Raw genomic sequence first — 17,794 nt, forward strand, 5'->3', positions numbered from 1 at the left:
AGGGAAAACAGCACCCGATTTTCAGATGTTTTTTGAGCAACTCACGTTTTTCGCGCTGTTTTTTTGGAGCTGTTTTCAATAGAGTCTATGAGAAAACGGCTCCAAAAACGTCCCAAGAAGTGTCCTGCACTTTGACAGCTGTCAAACGACGACGCGTAAATTACAGGTTGTCGGCACAGTACGTCGGCAAACCCATTCAAATGAATGGGCAGATGTTTGCCGACGTATTGGAGCCGTATTTTCAGGCGTAAATCGAGGCATAATACGCCTCGTTTACGCCTGAAAATAGGTCGTGTGAACCCAGTCTAACTCTCTTTCCAGGTATGTTACAGCTGGCACCCTGAGGTATCGGCCAGGACTGGAGCTAGCCTCCGATACAGCCGATTAACCCCTCACATGCTGCATTCAATAGAGATCGCAGCATGTGAGGAGTTTTTAGCCACCGACACCCCAGCAACGTGATCGCTGGGTTGCCGGTGGCTGCAAAGGTGATCGAAGGCCTAATACTTACTTCCCGGTCGGCCAGCAACGAAAGCCTCCTATGCCCCGCTCGTCGGCGGGGTCTAAAAGGCTTCTGGTGCCATCGGCAAGATGGCGCCTGCTCAGCTTCCGGCTCAGAAGCTGAGCCGGCGCTGTCAGCAGTGGGTGTCCGTTGTATGTTAGTGGACAACCCATTGTAAAGGCAGGAACCGGAGCTAGCTCCGATTCCTGCCATTAACCCCTTCAATGCAACGATCCAAAGCGATCGATGCATCTTAGCGGTATGTAGCAAATCGGCAGCCTGCCATGCGATGGTAAGGCTAGCGACTGCTACTATGGCAACAGGAGGCCTAACAATGGCTTCCTGTCTGCCATTACGGAAGCCTCCTGTTCCGAGGCGGAGCCTGATCGGCTTGCTGTCAGTGAACAACTGACAGTTCTAATATATTAAACTACATAGGTAGTGCAATGTATTAGAACATCAAACAAACAGTTGGAACTTCAAGTCCCCTAGTGGGACTATAGAAAAGTGTAAAAAAAGTTAAAATAAAAGTTGTAAAAAATACAATAAAAGTTTCAGGTAATAACAACCTTTTTCCCTTATCAAGTCATTTATTATTGAAAATAAATAAATAAAGCCATACATATTTGGTATTGCTGCGACCGTAACAACATGAACTATAAAAATATTTTGTTATTTATCCCGCACAGTGAACCCTATAAAAAAAAAACAACTAAAAAATACTGCCATAATTGCTGTTTTTTGGTCACTTTGTCTTGTCTTTGTCTTTTTGATCACTTTTTTTTTTGTCACCTGGCCTCCCAAAAAATAAAAAAAAGGATAAAAAGTGATCAAAAAGCTGCATGTACCCTAAAATGGTACCAATAAAAACTACATCTCGTCCCGCAAAAATACAGCCCACATGTCACTACGTCTATGAAAAAATACAATTAGTTAAGGCTCCAATAACTCAGGAAAGAGAAAATATGCAGTTGTGCCGGCCCGAGGGGATCATTTCTTCTGTTTCAAGTGGCGAATTATCAAGGCCCCTAAAATTAGGGAACCAGGAAGGGGGGCCCAAACATAGCTGCTGGAAGCAAGGGTGTCCGTATTATACCAGGACAACACTTCCCAGCAAAATTCCCCAAACTGCAAATGTGCTTAGTATGGAGCAAAAGGGGGATAAGAAAGGACATTTATCAGTGCGACACCGGCCTGTGCAGAAAGGATTGCTTCACAGCGTAACACACATCTATGGATTATTCTATTGTTTGTTTTTTTACCCCATTATTATACCACCTGACTATGCCCCTTATATACTCTGCCCAGCTTACATATGCCCCCACATTATAAACGGAAACACCAGTAAGACTCCAAACAAAACTACTACCAAGCAAAATCCACGCTCCAAAAGCCAAATGGCGCTACCTCCCTTCTGAACCCTACAGCGTGCCCAAACAGCAGTTTTACTTCCACATATATGGCGTCGCCATACCCGGGAGAACCCTTTTTTACAATTTTTGAGGTGTGTGTCTCCAGTGGCACAAGCTGGGCACGACATATTTGCCTTTGAAATAGCATATCTAGGGAAAAACGTAAATTTTAAAATTGCACCTTCCGCAGCGCAATCATTCATGGAAAAGACTAGTGGGGTGAAAATGCTCACTACACCCCTTAATAAATGCCTCGAGGGTGCAGTTTCCAAAATGGGTCACTTCTCAGGGGTTTCTTTTATTACTTCACATCAGAGCCTCTGCAACTGTGATGCAATACTTTGTAAATTGCCAAATTAGGCCTCAATTTTACATGGTACTGTTTCACTCCTGAGCCTGGTCGAATGTCCAGGAAAATTATAAGGGCCACACATAGGGTGTTTCTTAAACCGGGAAACACAGTATAATAATTAGAGAGCTGTCTTGTTATGGTGGCACAAGCTGGGCACCACATATTGGTATATCTATAGAAAAAATCCTATTTTCACTCTGCAACATCGAGTGCACACCAATTTCTGCCAATCACCTGCGGGGTTAATATGCTCACTACACCCCTAGGTCAATACCTTGAGGGGTGTATTTTCCAAAATGGGGTCACTTCTCGGGGGGATCCACTGTTTTGGTCCCACAGGGACTTTGCAAATGCGACATAGCGCCCAGAAACCAATCCAGCAAAATCTGTACTCCAAAAGCAAATGGCGCTTCTTCCCTTCTGATGCCCTACTCTGTGCCCAAACAGCAGTTTATGACCACATATGGGGTGTTTCCGTACTCTGGAGAAATTGCTTTACAAGTGTTGTTTTTTATTTTTTATTTTATTTGTTGAGAAAATGAAAAATTTTGAGCTAAAACTACGTCTTATTGAAGAAAAAGTATTTCTTTTATTTTCACTGCCCTATTCTAACAAAATCTATGAAACACCTGTGGGGTCAAAATGCTCACTACAACCCTAGATTAATTCTTGAAGAGGTATAGTTTCGTGAATGGAATCACTTTTGGGGAGTTTCCACTGTACTGGTACCTTAGGAGCTTTGTAAAAGCGACATGGTGTCAAGAAACCAATCCAGCAAAATCTATGCTCCAAAAGCCAAATGGTGCTCCTTCCCTTCTGATCCATGCAGTGTGCCCAAACAGCAGTTTATGACCACATATGAGGTATTTCCGTACTCCAGAAAGTTGCTTTACAAATGTTGGGGTTCTTTTATTCCTTTATTTGTTGATAAAATTAAAAAGCTAAAGCTACGTCTTATTGGAAAAAAAGAAAAGAAAAAAAGGATTTTTTTTTATCTTCACTGCCCAATTCTAATAAAATCTATGAAACCCCTGTCAAAATCTCACTACACACCTAGATGGATTCTTCAAGGGGTGTAGTTTCCTAAATGGAGTCACTTTTTTGGCGTTTTCACTGTTTTGGTCCCTCAGGGGCTTTGCAAATGCGATGTGGCCTCCGCAAACCATTCCTGCTAAATTTGAGCTACAAAATCCAAATGGCGCTCTTTCCCTTCTGAGCCCTGCCGTGTGTCCAAACAGCCGTTTATGACCACATGTGGGGTATTGTTTTACTCGGGAGAAATTGCTTTACAAATGTTGTGGTGCTTTTTCTCCTTTATTCCTTGTGGAAATTAGCTAAACCTACATTTTCTTTGAAAGAATGTCGATTTTCATTTTCACGGCCTATTTCCAATCATTTCTGCAAAAAACCTGCGGGGTCAAAATGCTCACTATACCACTAGATAATTTCCTCAAGGGGTGTAGTTTCCAAAATGGGGTAACTTTTGGGGGATTTCCACTGTTTTTGCACCGCAAGGGCCTTTCAAACCTGACATGGTGCCTAAAATATTTTCTAATAAAAAGGAGGCCCCAAAATCCACTAGGTGCTACTTTGCTTCTGAGGCCGGTGCTTCAGTCCATAAGTGCAGTAGGACCACACGTGGGATGTTTCTAAAAACGGCAGAATCTGGGCAATAGATATTGAGTTGCATTTCTCTGGTAAAACTTTCTGTGTTACAAAAAAATGGATTCAAAATGAATTTCTGCAAAAAAAAAAATAAATTCACCTCTACATTGCTTTAATTCCTGTGAAACGCCTAAACGATTAAGAAACTTTCTAAATGCTGTTTTGAATACATTGAGGGGTGAAGTTTTTAAAATGGGGTGATTTATGTGGACTTTCTAATATATAAGGCCCTCAAATCTACTTCACAACTAAACTGGTCACTGAAAAATAGCCTTTTGAAATTCTCTTGAAAATGTGAGAAATTGCTGCTAAACTTATAAGTCTGGCAGCCTCCCAGAAAAATAAAAAGACGTGCAAAAAACAATGCAATCATAAAATAGATATATGTAAAATGTTAACTGGTAACTATTTTGTGTGGTATTACTACACTACCGTTCAAAAGTTTGGGGTCACCCAGACAATTTTGTGCTTTCCATGAAAACTCACACTTATATTTATCAAATGAGTTGCAAAATGACTAGAAAATATAGTCAAGACATTGACAAGGTTAGAAATAATGATTTTTATTTGAAATAATAATTGTCTCCTTCAAACTTTGCTTTTGTCAAAGAATGCTCCATTTGCAGCAATTACAGCATTGCAGACCTTTGGCATTCTAGCTGTTAATTTGCTGAGGTAATCGGGAGAAATTTCACGACATGCTTCCAGAAGCCCCTCCCACAAGTTGGATTGGCTTGATGGGCACTTCTTGCGTACCATACGGTCAAGCTGCTCCCACAACAGCTCTATGGGGTTGAGATCTGGTGACTGCTCTGGCCACTCCATTACAGATAGAATACCAGCTGCCTGCTTCTTCCCTAAATAGTTCTTGCATAATTTGGACGTGTGCTTTGGGTCATTGTCCTGTTGTAGGATGAAATTGGCTCCAATCAAGCGCTGTCCGCTGGGTATGGCATGGCGTTGCAAAATGGAGTGATAGCCTTCCTTATTCAAAATCCCTTTTACCTTGTACAAATCTCCCACTTTACCAGCACCAAAGCAACCCCAGACCATCACATTACCTCCACCATGCTTGACAGATGGCGTCAGGCACTCTTCCAGCATCTTTTCAGTTGTTCTGCGTCTCACAAATGGTCTTCTGTGTGATCCAAACACCTCAAACTTCGATTCGTCTGTCCATAACACTTTTTTCCAATCTTCCTCTGTCCAATGTCCGTGTGCTTTTGCCCATATTAATCTTTTCCTTTTATTAGCCAGCCTCAGATATGGCATTTTCTTTGCCACTCTGCCCTGAAGGCCAGCATCCCGGAGTCGCCTCTTCACTGTAGACGTTGACACTGGCGTTTTGCGGGTACTATTTAATGAAGCTGCCAGTTGAGGACCTGTGAGGCGTCTATTTCTCAAACTAGAGACTCTAATGTACTTGTCTTGTTGCTCAGTTGTGCCGCGGGGCCTCCCACTTCTCTTTTTACACCTGGTTAGAGCCTGTTTGTGCTGTCCTCTGAAGGGAGTAGTACACACCGTTGTAGGAAATCTTCAGTTTCTTGGCAATTTCTCGCATGGAATAGCCTTCATTTCTAAGAACAAGAATAGACTGTCGAGTTTCACATGAAAGCTCTCTTTTTCTAGCCATTTGGAGAGTTTAATCGAACCCACAAATGTAATGCTCCAGATTCTCAACTAGCTCAAAGGAAGGTCAGTTTACAGCAAAACTGTTTACAGCGGTGCTAATGTAATTGCACAAGGGTTTTCAAGTGTTTTCTAATCATCCATTAGCCTTCTAACACAGTTAGCAAACACAATGTACCATTAGAACACTGGAGTGATGGTTGCTGGAAATGGGCCTCTATACACCTATGTAGATATTGCATTAAAAACCAGACGTTTGCAGCTAGAATAGTAATTTAGCACATTAACAATGTATAGAGTGTATTTCTGATTAATTTAATGTTATCTTCATTGAAAAAAACTGTGCTTTTCTTTCAAAAATAAGGAAATTTCTAAGTGACCCTAAACTTTTGAATGGTAGTGTATATGTTTTACAAGCAGATACATTTAAATTTAGAAAAATGCTAATTTTTTTAAATTTTCTCTAAATTGTGTTTTTTTTTTCACAAATAAATACTGAATTTATTAACCAAGTTTTTTCACTAACACAAAGTACAATATGTCACGAGAAAACAATCTCAGAATCACTTGGATAGGTAAAAGCATTCCAGAGTTATTACCACAAAGCGACACGTCAGATTTGAAAAAACTGTCTGTGTCCTAAAGGCCAAAACAGGCTGTGTCCTTAAGGGGTTAATGTCACTATTTACTGTATCATACAATGTATTTAGGAATTTAGGTGGAATAAAAAACAAAAAAAATACTCTTATAGGCTACGTTCACACGGAGTATTTTGGGGGAGGAATATCTGCCTCAAAATTCCGTTTGGAACTTTGAGGCAGATATTCCTCTCCCTGCACGCCGATTTTCGCGGCAATTATCGCGCCGTTTTTCGCCCGCGGCCATTGAGCGCCGCGGGCATAAAACAGCGAGAAATACGCTTTCTCCTGCCTCCCATTGAAGTCAATGGGAGGTCGGAGGCGGAAGCGCCCGAAGATAGGGCATGTCGCTTCATTTTCCCGCGATGCAGTTTTACTGCTCGCGGGAAAAAGACGCCGACGCCTCCCATTGAAATCAATGGGAGGCGTTCTCGGGCCGTTTCTGCCGAGTTTTGCGACGCGGTTTCCGCGTCAAAAAACTCGGCAAAATACCCCGTGTGAACATAGCCATAGGTTCCATATCACTCTGTGGGGAGGGAGCTATACTCCATTTCCTGGAAACAAGTTTTTTTTTAAATAAAATGGCTACAACACGCATTGGGACAGATTTAATCACTGTATATACAAAGTTTTGTAAATCCATATTTATAAAGCCCCTGTAACACTTTTTCTGAAACCTACAAAGGGTTCATAAAAAATGGGTGGGGCTACAGTTGCCGAGGGCACGGCTCATTTATTAAGTATTTAGAAAGAAAAGTAATGGAAATCAAAGTCAGGTCAAAATATTTTTAATGCCAGATTTGCCCGTGTGCTGTTAATGAAACGGTTGCACCCTGCACTCTGGGAAACACAGGCACAGGATTTGTTAGGTGCGCTGGTATTTATAAATCTCTCCTTAATATTCATTTTCTATATACTTGTATTTAATATATGAAGCTAAAATGAAATACGATACATTGCCTCTAAGGGCCTATTAACATCAGCGTCGGGTTCCGTTTGGGGTTTCCGTTCATCCATTCTGCCAGAGGAACAGATGAATGGAAAGTCGAACGGAAACTATAGCTTTCTTTTTCATTACCATTGATTTCCATTGTAATGCTTCCGTTTCAGTTGGTTTCCGTTCCATAAAGTTTTCGCTTTTTAATGGAAACAATAGCGTAGTCGACAACGCTATTGTTTCCGTTAAAAAACCTGAAACTTTACGGAACGGAAACTAACTGGAAGAGGAGCATTACCATTGAAACCAATGCTAACGGAAGCTATAGTTTCCGTTCGGCTTTTCATTCATTTGTTCCTGACGGAATGGATGAACGGAAACCCCAAACAGAACCAGATGCTGATGTGAACAGGCGCTAAGGAACTGCACCACCAAAACTGAAATACAAGGGTTATTTCTCAATGCATAAAGTTAAATAACTGAGAATAGTTGGGAAAACAAAACAAAAAAGTCCTAGATCCATCAATCTTTTTAAAAGGTTTAATAGTGTTATGGTGCTTTACCACCACAACCTGAAATGTACCATCATACTATGTCATATAAACAAATTGTGTAAGCCAATACAACTTACCTTTTGTTCCCGAAAGCGCCCATCTATAATACTTCCACAAAGGTCATCCATTCTTTTTCTCTCTATGACATAATCCAGTACAAGCTCTCGCGCTTGTGGAATTCGTAGCTGTCCTGCAAAAAAAACCCAAAAAGTTAAATCCATATGTACAAAGCAGATGAAGCTTGACCACTTCACAACTGGGGAGAAATACAGGTCAGCAGTGGAAAAGATGCTAGAAACTTTGGGTGCCAGACCCCTCCATTGTGGTCCAATTGTACTGATACATAACTCGCGGGATGTTCAGGGAGGCAAGAGGAAAAGGCTAACTAATAAAAGATCATAGCTATAGAAGTAGCAGTTGCACCTGAACCTTGGTGCCTGGAAAGGGAAGGGGGTGCAAAGGCCCCTCTGACACATAAGACACCAGTATGGTACATGGTATTCAGGGGCCCGGTTACAGATTTTGCATTGGGGCCCAGGAGCCTTAAGTTACACCTCTGACTAACTCTTATGTATAACAAAACCAAATCCAATGTTAATTATATAAAAAAATGTTTTAATTCTCAGAAGTTCACTTACCTGGCACTGGTTGCACTTTTTCTTGGGCTACCCACAAAAAGTCTCCAACGTGCAGCTTGCGTACATCAAAATTCACTCCATTTCTCTTCAGTTCTGAAACCAATTCCTGTTTTTTATGTACTGCACCCCTGAAATAAGGGGTTAAGCAAACCCATTTAGCTTTGAGCATCTGTCTTAATTCTACTCAATGTTATAGTCAATGTTATATTACAAAATACATAATACATTCCCTTTAACCCCTTAACGCCGAAGGACGGATATATCCGTCCTCAGCAGCTGCTAGTTCGCGCAGGAGGACGGATATATCCGTCCTGTGATCGCGCGGGTACTGACAGTTTACCCACGCGATCAGCGGCAGGAGCACGGCTGTTATACACAGCCTGGCTCCTGCTGCAACTGCCGGAATCGAAGCACGCGCCGATTCCGGCAGTTTAACCCATTAAATGCCGCTGTCAACAGTGACAGCGGCATTTAATGTGTTTGACAGAGGGGGGAGCTCCCTCTGTCACCCGATCGGCGCCCCCGCAAACAAATCGCGGGTCGCCGTCGGGTTTCCATGACAGCCGGGGGTCTAACAAAGACCCCCAGGTCTGTCTTCAGCATCTGCCTGTTAGGTCATGCCTCTGGCATCGCCTAACAGGTTGCCTGTCAGTTTTACACTGACAGGCAATAATGCTTTGGTATACGAAGTATACCAAAGCATTATATATGCGATCTACACATCGCATAGTGAAGTCCCCTGGTGGGACTAAAAAAAAAAAAGTAAAACCGTTAAATAAAGTTTGTGAAAAAAAAAATAAAAAAAATTACAGTCAAAGTCAAATAAAACTACTTTTTTGCCCCAAAAAGTGGTTTTATTTAATAAAACGGTCAAAACAAATCACACATACACATGTATGGTATCCCCGCGATCGTAACAACTTGACCAATAAAATGAACACATTAATTAAACCGCCGGATGAACGGCGTCCAAAGAAAACGCAAAAAACAACAGCAAAATTCTCTCTTTTCTCCCATTCCCCCCATAAAAAATAAAATAAAAGTTCATCTATAAGTCCTATGTACCCCAAAATAGTACTAATGAAAACTACACATTGTCCCGCAAAAATCAAGCCCACGTACGGCCACATCGACGGAAAAATAAAAAAATGACGGCTCTTGGAATGCGGCGATGCAAAAACAAGTAATTTTTTTCTAAAAGGGGTTTTTATTGTGCAATCGTAGGAAAACATATAAAACCTTTACATATTTGGTATCCCTGTAATCGTGCCGACCCATACAATAAAGTTGACATGTTATTTACGCTGCATAGTAAACGGCGTAAATTTATAACGTGAAAATTAATGCTGGAATAGCTGCTTATTTTCAATTCTCTCCTAAAATAAAGTTAATAAAAGTTAATCAATATGTTATAAGCATCTAAAAATGGTACAATTACAAAATACAACTCGTCCCGGAAAAAACAAGCCCTTATACGGCTATGTCGACGGAATAAAAAAAGAGTTACGACTCTTGGAATGCGACCGTGGAAAAACAAAAAATAATCCTTGGTCATTAACGTGCAAAATGGCCCGGTCATTAAGGGGTTAAGCAACTTAAAAGGAGCACTGTATTAGGACTAGTGCATGCCTGAGATGGTGGTGCATGACACAGATTCAAAGAGCACCAAAGAGAGTCCCAGTGTCATGCACCTTCCCCTCAGGCCCAGCATTAGGCATAACAGTGCATCAGTTTTACCTAGAGTTCTTAAATTAAAGGTATTTTCCCATCTGAGACATTTATCGAATATCCAAAATTTATACCATAAAGGTCTTATAGGTGGGGATCCTACCTTTGGGCCCCTATGTATCAGGAGAATGAAGGGGCCGACACCCAGGCGAGATGGCCGCGCATGTGTGAGTCTCTCTCCATTGAAGTCTATGGGAGTTGCAAAATGCTCAACTGTTTCCGAAACTTCCATAAATTAAATAGAGATAGCTGTGTGCATGCACATCCATCTAGTCAGCTCCTTTCTCGATTGCCAAACAGAGAACCCTCCATTCTCCTGATAGGTGGGAGAAGTGGAAACCCCACCTATCATATTTATGGCATACACGGTTGATACACCAATAATGTCTTAAATGGGAACACCCCTTCAAGTTCTATTGTGACCCTATGGAACAGTAGTCAGAAAAATTCCAACAGCATGAATAAGCAGATACTGCTAAAAGCTGTTCCACCAACTACCCAGTAGTATCCTCAGGCTATTTTAACATAACATTTTGCTGTCTTTTTTTTATCTTTGTAAAAATGTAGGAAAAATTTGTAATTAAGAAAAAAATATAAAAACCTGCAGCAAAAATATACATCCGGTCTGTCTTTAAATGGGCATTAACTTTTTACTCCTAGCTGTATGGCTCTTTCAATGGATTCCTGAAGCGAGACACTATTTTCCAGCTAGATAGAGATAAGCAGAGGTAAAGCAAATCTGTCACCAGCCCTCTGAGGGCCCCATACAGTGGTTACAAACAAACTGATTTGTCATTTATGTGGAAATTTGCTGCATTTCCGGTAAACTTACAGTTCATTAGTTGCAGCGTGCTGCAAGAGCCGTAAAAACTTGGAGTCCGGCTTATTCATTAGCTGCCCACCCCGTCCTATTATTGTCCATAGGGAGAAAGCGATCAGTGGTGGGGGAAGTGTGTAGCTCAGGAATTAACATAAATGACCTGTCACTACAGCATGCTGTCCTCCGAGATGTCAGCATAAGGTAGTGGAGGGATTCGCTTTAAGTTGTAAGACTTATTATAACACTTTCATAGTTAGCAAATATACACTACACACATATTTCAAAGCCTTACCCTGTGGTTTCAATGAAGTCAACACAAAGAATCACACTGAACAGGCCTGGGCGCAGAGTGAAATCCGGAACATGGTTATATGAGGTGGGTAGGGGATCTTCGCTTTGCTGTCTATTGTTGACCAAGAAGGGAAGAGTAGCAGTTGTAGGTGGGGGGGCTCTGCAACCATAAAAGAGGCGCTCAGTCTTGGTAAATGGAACAGAAAAACACAATTGGCAGTACTCAGTGTCCATAAAGAAAGGAGCTACATAATGAGCAACCATCAGCAGCATGTGTCTATCAATTTTTAAGCCAATAAAAGATTAGTACATTTAGAGCTACACTTTAACTTGATTCACACGCCAATAAAAGTGAATTGGATCAGTTCTATTGGAGCGAAAATTCTTCAAGTCTCAGTGTTGCAAAAGCATCGAGTGGAATATAAACCATTCTTATGCACATGGACTTCACTAAGGCCCCATGCACACCACCATAAAACCGCGGACCGTAGCATGGTCTGTGATTTTACGGACCCATTGATTTCTATTGGCCGCGGACACCTTTCTGTATCGCTGCGGATGGGTGTCCGTGCCGTAAAACTGTGTAGGGAATTATGGTTCATGTCCTATTTTTCGTATTTTACTGGCCGTGCGCCCATACTTTGTCTGGGAGCATGGCCCGAAAATGTGGTCAATCGCGGGCCGTGATTACGGGCACGGCCGTGTGCATGAGGCCTTCGACAACAATATCTTAGACAACAGGTTACATATAGTTACATAGTTTGTACGGTTAAAAAAATACATATGTCTATCAAGTTCAACCAAGGGATGGGAAAAATTCGACACATTCACATAGGAGTAGGCATGAAAAATGCATCGAAACTTCGATACTGTTTCGATACCGAGTAACCTGAAACGGTTCTATACCGTTATTTCATGTATTTCGATACTAAGCTGTGCGGTCGCACAGCTAAGTATAGTAACACATGAATGTATGAGAGCGTGACTGCGTAATACAGCCATTTCCCGCTCCTGATTCCTGACAAGTGCGCGTGTGGTCAGCATGATGTGATGTGACCAGCGCTGCACTAACGATTGCTGGCACTGATAGAACATGGCGGCCGCACACTGAAAAACACACCCATGTTCTGTCTTCCCTGCCTGCGCCGCCGCTCATTAGTGCAGTGCTGGCCGTATCACCTCAGGCTGCCCGCGAACGCACTTATTGTCAGGAGCGGGGCAATGGCTGTATTACACAGTTGCAGCACCGCTCTAACTGCGGAGATCAGAGAAACCTCTTATCTCCGCTGTTATTGCTCTGAATGCTGCGATTAAAGCTGACCGCAGCATTCAAGGGGTAAATGAGAAGGGGAGATGCCCTTTGGATCACGTCACGGGGAATCCCTGTGAAGCGATCGAGGGACATACCCAGGGGCGTAGCTACGGGGAGGCAAGCGGGGCATGTGCCCCGGGCGCAGTTCAGAGGGGGGCGCCAGCGCCCCCTCCTCCTGCACTATAATTGTACCTGTGTCGCAAGGACACCGGTACAATTAGAAGCAATGAATGACCGGGCACGTTCCGTGCCCGGCCATTCAGCGCCTCTCCACGAATGAAGCGACTGGTACCTTTTGTACCAGTGACGCTTCCGTCGATGAAAGGCGGTGACTGACTGGCAGGGAAAGTCATCCTGCCCAGCCAATCAGCGCCTTTCATAGACGCTGTGTTCAACCCCCTGGAGACCTGCGCAGAAGAGAGCAGGTCTCCATGGCTGCCGGACGGCGTGGGAGCGGGAATAAGGTGAGTTTGAAAAAAAATTATTTTTAATTTTTAAATTGTAATAGAAGTGTGGCTGTATCTGCGGGGTGGGGGGACTTTGTCTACACAGGGGACTTTATCTACGGGGGGTGTCTATCTACAGGGGGACTATAGCTACAGGGCTGGGCTATATACAGGGGGACTATATCTACAGGGCTGGGCTATATACAGGGGGACTATATCTGCTGGGCTATATACAGGGGGACTATATCTACAGGGCTGGGCTATATACAGGGGGACTATATCTACAGGGCTGGACTATATACAGGGGGACTATATCTGCTGGGCTATATACAGGGGGACTATATCTACAGGGGGGCTATATACAGGGGGACTATATCTACAGGGGGGCTATATCTACAGGGCTGGCCTATATACAGGGGGACTATATCTGCTGGGCTATATACAGGGGAACTATATCTACAGGGCTGGGCTATACACAGGGGGACTATATCTACAGGGCTGGGCTATATACAGGGGGACTATATCTGCTGGGCTATATACAGGGGGACTATATCTACAGGGGGCTATATACAGGGGGACTATATCTACAGGGCTGGGCTATATACAGGGGGACTATATCTACAGGGGGGCTATATACAGGGGGACTATATCTACAGGGCTGGGCTATATAAAGGGGGACTATATCTACAGGGCTGGGCTATATACAGGGGGACTATATCTATAGGGCTGGACTATATACAGGGGGACTATATCTGCTGGGCTATATACAGGGGGACTATATCTACAGGGGGACTATATCTACAGGGGGACTATATCTACAGGGGGGCTATATACTGGAGTGGGCTGTCTATAGAGCACCATACACAGGGGTGGGCTATATAGTATATAGCCCCCTGTAGATATATCCCACCCCTGTATATGGTGCTCCATAGATAGCCCACCCCAGTATATAGCCCCCCTGTAGATATAGTCACCCTGTATATAGCCCAGCCCTGTAGATATAGCCCCCAGTAGATATATTCCCCCTGTATATAGCCCACCCCTGTAGATATAGCCCCCCTGTGCATAGCCCCCCTCTATAGATATAGCCCCCCTGTGTATAGCCCACCCCTGTATATATAGCCCCCCTGTGTATATCCCAGCCCTGTAGATATAGCCCAGCCCTGTAGATATAGCCCAGCCCTGTAGATATGGTCCCCCTGTAGATATGGTCCCCCTGTAGATATGGTCCCCCTGTAGATAGCCCACCCCTGTATATATAGTCCCCCTGTAGATATAGTCCCCCTGTAGATATAGCCCACCCCTGTATATAGTCCCCCTGTAGATATAGCCCACCCCTGTATATAGTATCCCACAAATAGCTCCCCCCTATAGTGCTCCACAGAAAGCCCACCCCTGTATATAGCCCCCTTGTACATATAGTCCACTCCTGTATATAGTGCTCCACAGATAGCCCACCCTTGTATATAGTATATACAGGGGTGGGCTATCTGTGGAGCACTATATACAGGGGTGGACTATATGTACAAGGGGGGGGCTATATACAGGGGTGGGCTATCTGTGAAACACTATATACAGGGGTGGGCTATATCTACAGGGGGGCTACATACATGGTTGGGCTATCTGTAGAGCTCTATATACAGGGGTGGGCTATATCTACAGGGGGCTATATACAGGGGTGGGCTATCTGTAGAGCACTATAGGGGGAGTTATTTGTGGGACACTATATACAGGGGTGGTCTATATGGGGGCACTATCTACAGGGGCTCTATGGCAGGCACTATCTACAGGGGGCACAGTGTGTGTGTGGGACACGGTGTATGGTGCTATTATAATTAGAGGTGCAGTGTATGTCACTATTATATTTAGGGGCGTAGTGTATGGTATAATGATAACTTTATCTTTATTTATAGGTGTAGAAATGTTGGTAAAGTGAGAAGCTGAAGACATGTGAGCTGCAAACTGCAGAAATGGTCTATGACCGGGAGAAGTCATCATAGAGGTCTGGACCGGATGGAGAAAAAGAACTAGAATCTGAGACGTCACCGGTGAGTCAGTTAATGTAAATGTTCACTCTGCCTATAATCAGCACTGTAGTCACTGTATGATCTGCAGCGAGATGATGGGTGGTATGATTATGATAGGATTTATTTTTGTGAAACGGCATCTCCCAGCATATCCTTACCATTGTTCGGGCTATGCTGGGAGCTGTAGTTTAACGCCGTACACACCTATATGGCAGGGGTTGCACTAAATTGAGCTGTATTTGTGCTGGTGCTGTATATATGTACCGAGCTTGGTTCTGGTGTTGTGTATAGAACCATATTGCTTGTGAAATGTACAAATAATTTTATGCTCGCGTTACATAAAAAGAAATGACACGTCGATTGGTAGAGAAAACAAACACGGCGAGGGGGAAGGGTATGTCGGGAAAGAAGTTGGGGGGGGGGGGGGGGGCGCCAAACTGAATCTGCCCCGGGTGCTGGAGAACCTAGCTACGCCTCTGGACATACCATATATGGGAAGACAGCCCAGGGTCCATCGAAAGACCCCAGGGCTGTCTGACCATATTTCCTGTTGTTAGGGCATATTGAGGTATGTTCTAACAACTGCCTGTGTACTATCCGTATATATATAGATATATGCCAGTACATTAAAGTAAAAAAAAAATAGGTAAGGTTAGATTAAAAAAAACAACACACATTTTTTACAATAAACTTAGTCTTAATACATACAATATACACATATTCGGTATCGTCACGCCCGTAATAACACATTTATAGTGTCATTCATGTTTGCGCTGTTATAAAATAAAAAACTGCTTTCTTTCACTTATTTCTGTGACCACCAGGTATTATGAATTTTGAACCTCCATGTGCCTCACATTAAAGGGAATGTGTCGCTAGAAAAATATATATTTTTTTAGTTAAACTGTTAGTATATAAATGATTACACATTGTTCTAACTTTTTTAATTTTTTCACAAGTCAGGAAATATTATAAATAAGATTCTAATTTATAACATTTCCATGTGCTGGTCACTAGAGGGAGCAATTCCCAAAATTGTAGCATTGGCATGTGGTAAAGCAACCTCATTGCTTTATGCTGCAAAATTGGAGAAGACACACTCGCTCTAGCGTCCTCAAACAATCCCCCCTCCTTTCTGCTGGCTAGTGCCAGCAGAAAGGAGGGGGTTGAATGTTCAAACCTCCTACACTGTGTGCCGCCATTTTTTGAGCGAATGCACAGTGTAGGAGGATTAGATACAGTGGCAATCAGACAGTATAACACGAACATACACACACATCACATACACAAACATAACTTACCTGCTCCTGCCGCCGCCGCTGTCACTGCCGCTGTCGCCGCTCCCTCTGCTCCTAGTCCTTGCTTCTGAACATGTGGACGGAAGCCGCGACCGGAAGTAGTCATCTTACTGTCCGGCCGCGGCTTCCCGTCCACATGAAAATGGCGCCGGATGTCGCTCTGCCAAAGACCTTCCTTTTGGACTGTGTGGGAGCGGCGCATGCGCCGTTCCCACACAGACGACCTACACTATAATGAATGAAACTGCTCCCATTTGCATTCTCTATGGGGATGTATGTGCCGTATTCCATCTCTGTATGTGTCGTTAATCGACACATACAGAGATGAAAACAAAAAAAGGCAGCCCCCATAGAGAAGTAAAGGAAAGAAAAAAGAAAAAAGTACAACACAAAGACAGAAATAAATAAAATTTATTTTAATGACATAATAAAAGCAATAACATAGAAAAAAAATAAATTTTGTGACACCTTCCCTTTAATAGTAATTAACCCCATCATGTTCCTCACACATTGACCCAATGTTGTCTATTATGAATGAGGAAAATGATGGGGTTAATTACTGTTAATGTGATGCACATGGAGATTCAAAATTCATCACACCACGTGCCTCACATCAGAAAATGGAAGAACTTTTTTTTTCATTATTATTATTGGCAAAGTATCGTTTTAGTATAGAGTATCGCAATACTACACAAAGTATCGGTATTGAAGTCCAAATTCTGGTATCGTTACAACCCTACATAGGAGCTGATATTTTTCCATTCTAGGAAATTATCTATGCCTTTTTTAAAGCCATCTACTGTTCCTGCTGTGACCAGCTCTTTCAATACACAACAAGATCTTGCTGGCTGATTGACATTACATGCTGTTATTTAGTTTATGATTTACAAGTACACCCAGATCCTTCTCAACAAGTGACTCCCCCAGTGTAGCTCCCCCTAGGATATATGGTGCATGCAGATTGTTCGTACCCAGGTGCATAACTTTACATTTATCTACATTAAACCTCATTTGCCAACTGGATGACCAAACACTTAGTTTGTTTGAAAACGGCTTGCAATTTACGAATATCTTCCATAGACTGAACAATACTACATAGCTTGGTGTCATCTGCAAAAATATAAATAGTGCTATTAATCCCATCCTCTATATCATTAATAAATAAGTTGAATAATAGTGGTCCCAGCATGGAACCTTGGGGTACACCACTTATTACCGGGGACCATTCAGAGTAGGAATCATTGACCACAACTCTCTGGATATGGTCCTTGAGCCAATTCTCAATCCAATTACAAACTATATTTTCTAAACCTATAGTCCTTAATTTACCCATTAGACGTCCACGAGGGATGTAGTTACTGCCGATAGCCGCCGTTTAACCCCTTTAATGCGGCGATCAATGGCGTACGCCGCATTGAAGTGGTTGACAGAGGGAGGGGGCTCCCTCTGTACACCACCGCCCCCACGAGTGATCGCGGGTGCCGATGGTTGCTATGGCAACCAGGAAGCCTAGCAACAGCTTCCTGGTCGAACAGCCCAAGGCAG

General features: G+C 43.0%; 1 protein-coding gene across 7 annotated transcripts in view; it reads right to left on the reverse strand.

Annotated features, from left to right (window-relative positions):
* The window catches only part of MUS81 (MUS81 structure-specific endonuclease subunit), a 244,377-nt gene that overhangs the window by 34,105 nt on the left and 192,478 nt on the right, over positions 1-17,794 (reverse strand). For all 7 annotated transcript variants that reach the window (XM_075837352.1, XM_075837348.1, XM_075837349.1 and 4 more), the window contains 3 exons: positions 11,168-11,326; positions 8,328-8,455; positions 7,767-7,879 (listed from right to left, as the gene is read on the reverse strand). In XM_075837352.1, coding sequence (XP_075693467.1) covers positions 7,767-7,879; positions 8,328-8,455; positions 11,168-11,326 — 400 coding nt within the window. The remainder of the gene's footprint in view (positions 1-7,766; positions 7,880-8,327; positions 8,456-11,167; positions 11,327-17,794) is intronic.

The sequence above is a fragment of the Rhinoderma darwinii genome, chromosome 9 (genome assembly GCF_050947455.1).
Source record: "Rhinoderma darwinii isolate aRhiDar2 chromosome 9, aRhiDar2.hap1, whole genome shotgun sequence".
NCBI classification, from domain to species: Eukaryota; Metazoa; Chordata; class Amphibia; order Anura; family Rhinodermatidae; genus Rhinoderma; species Rhinoderma darwinii.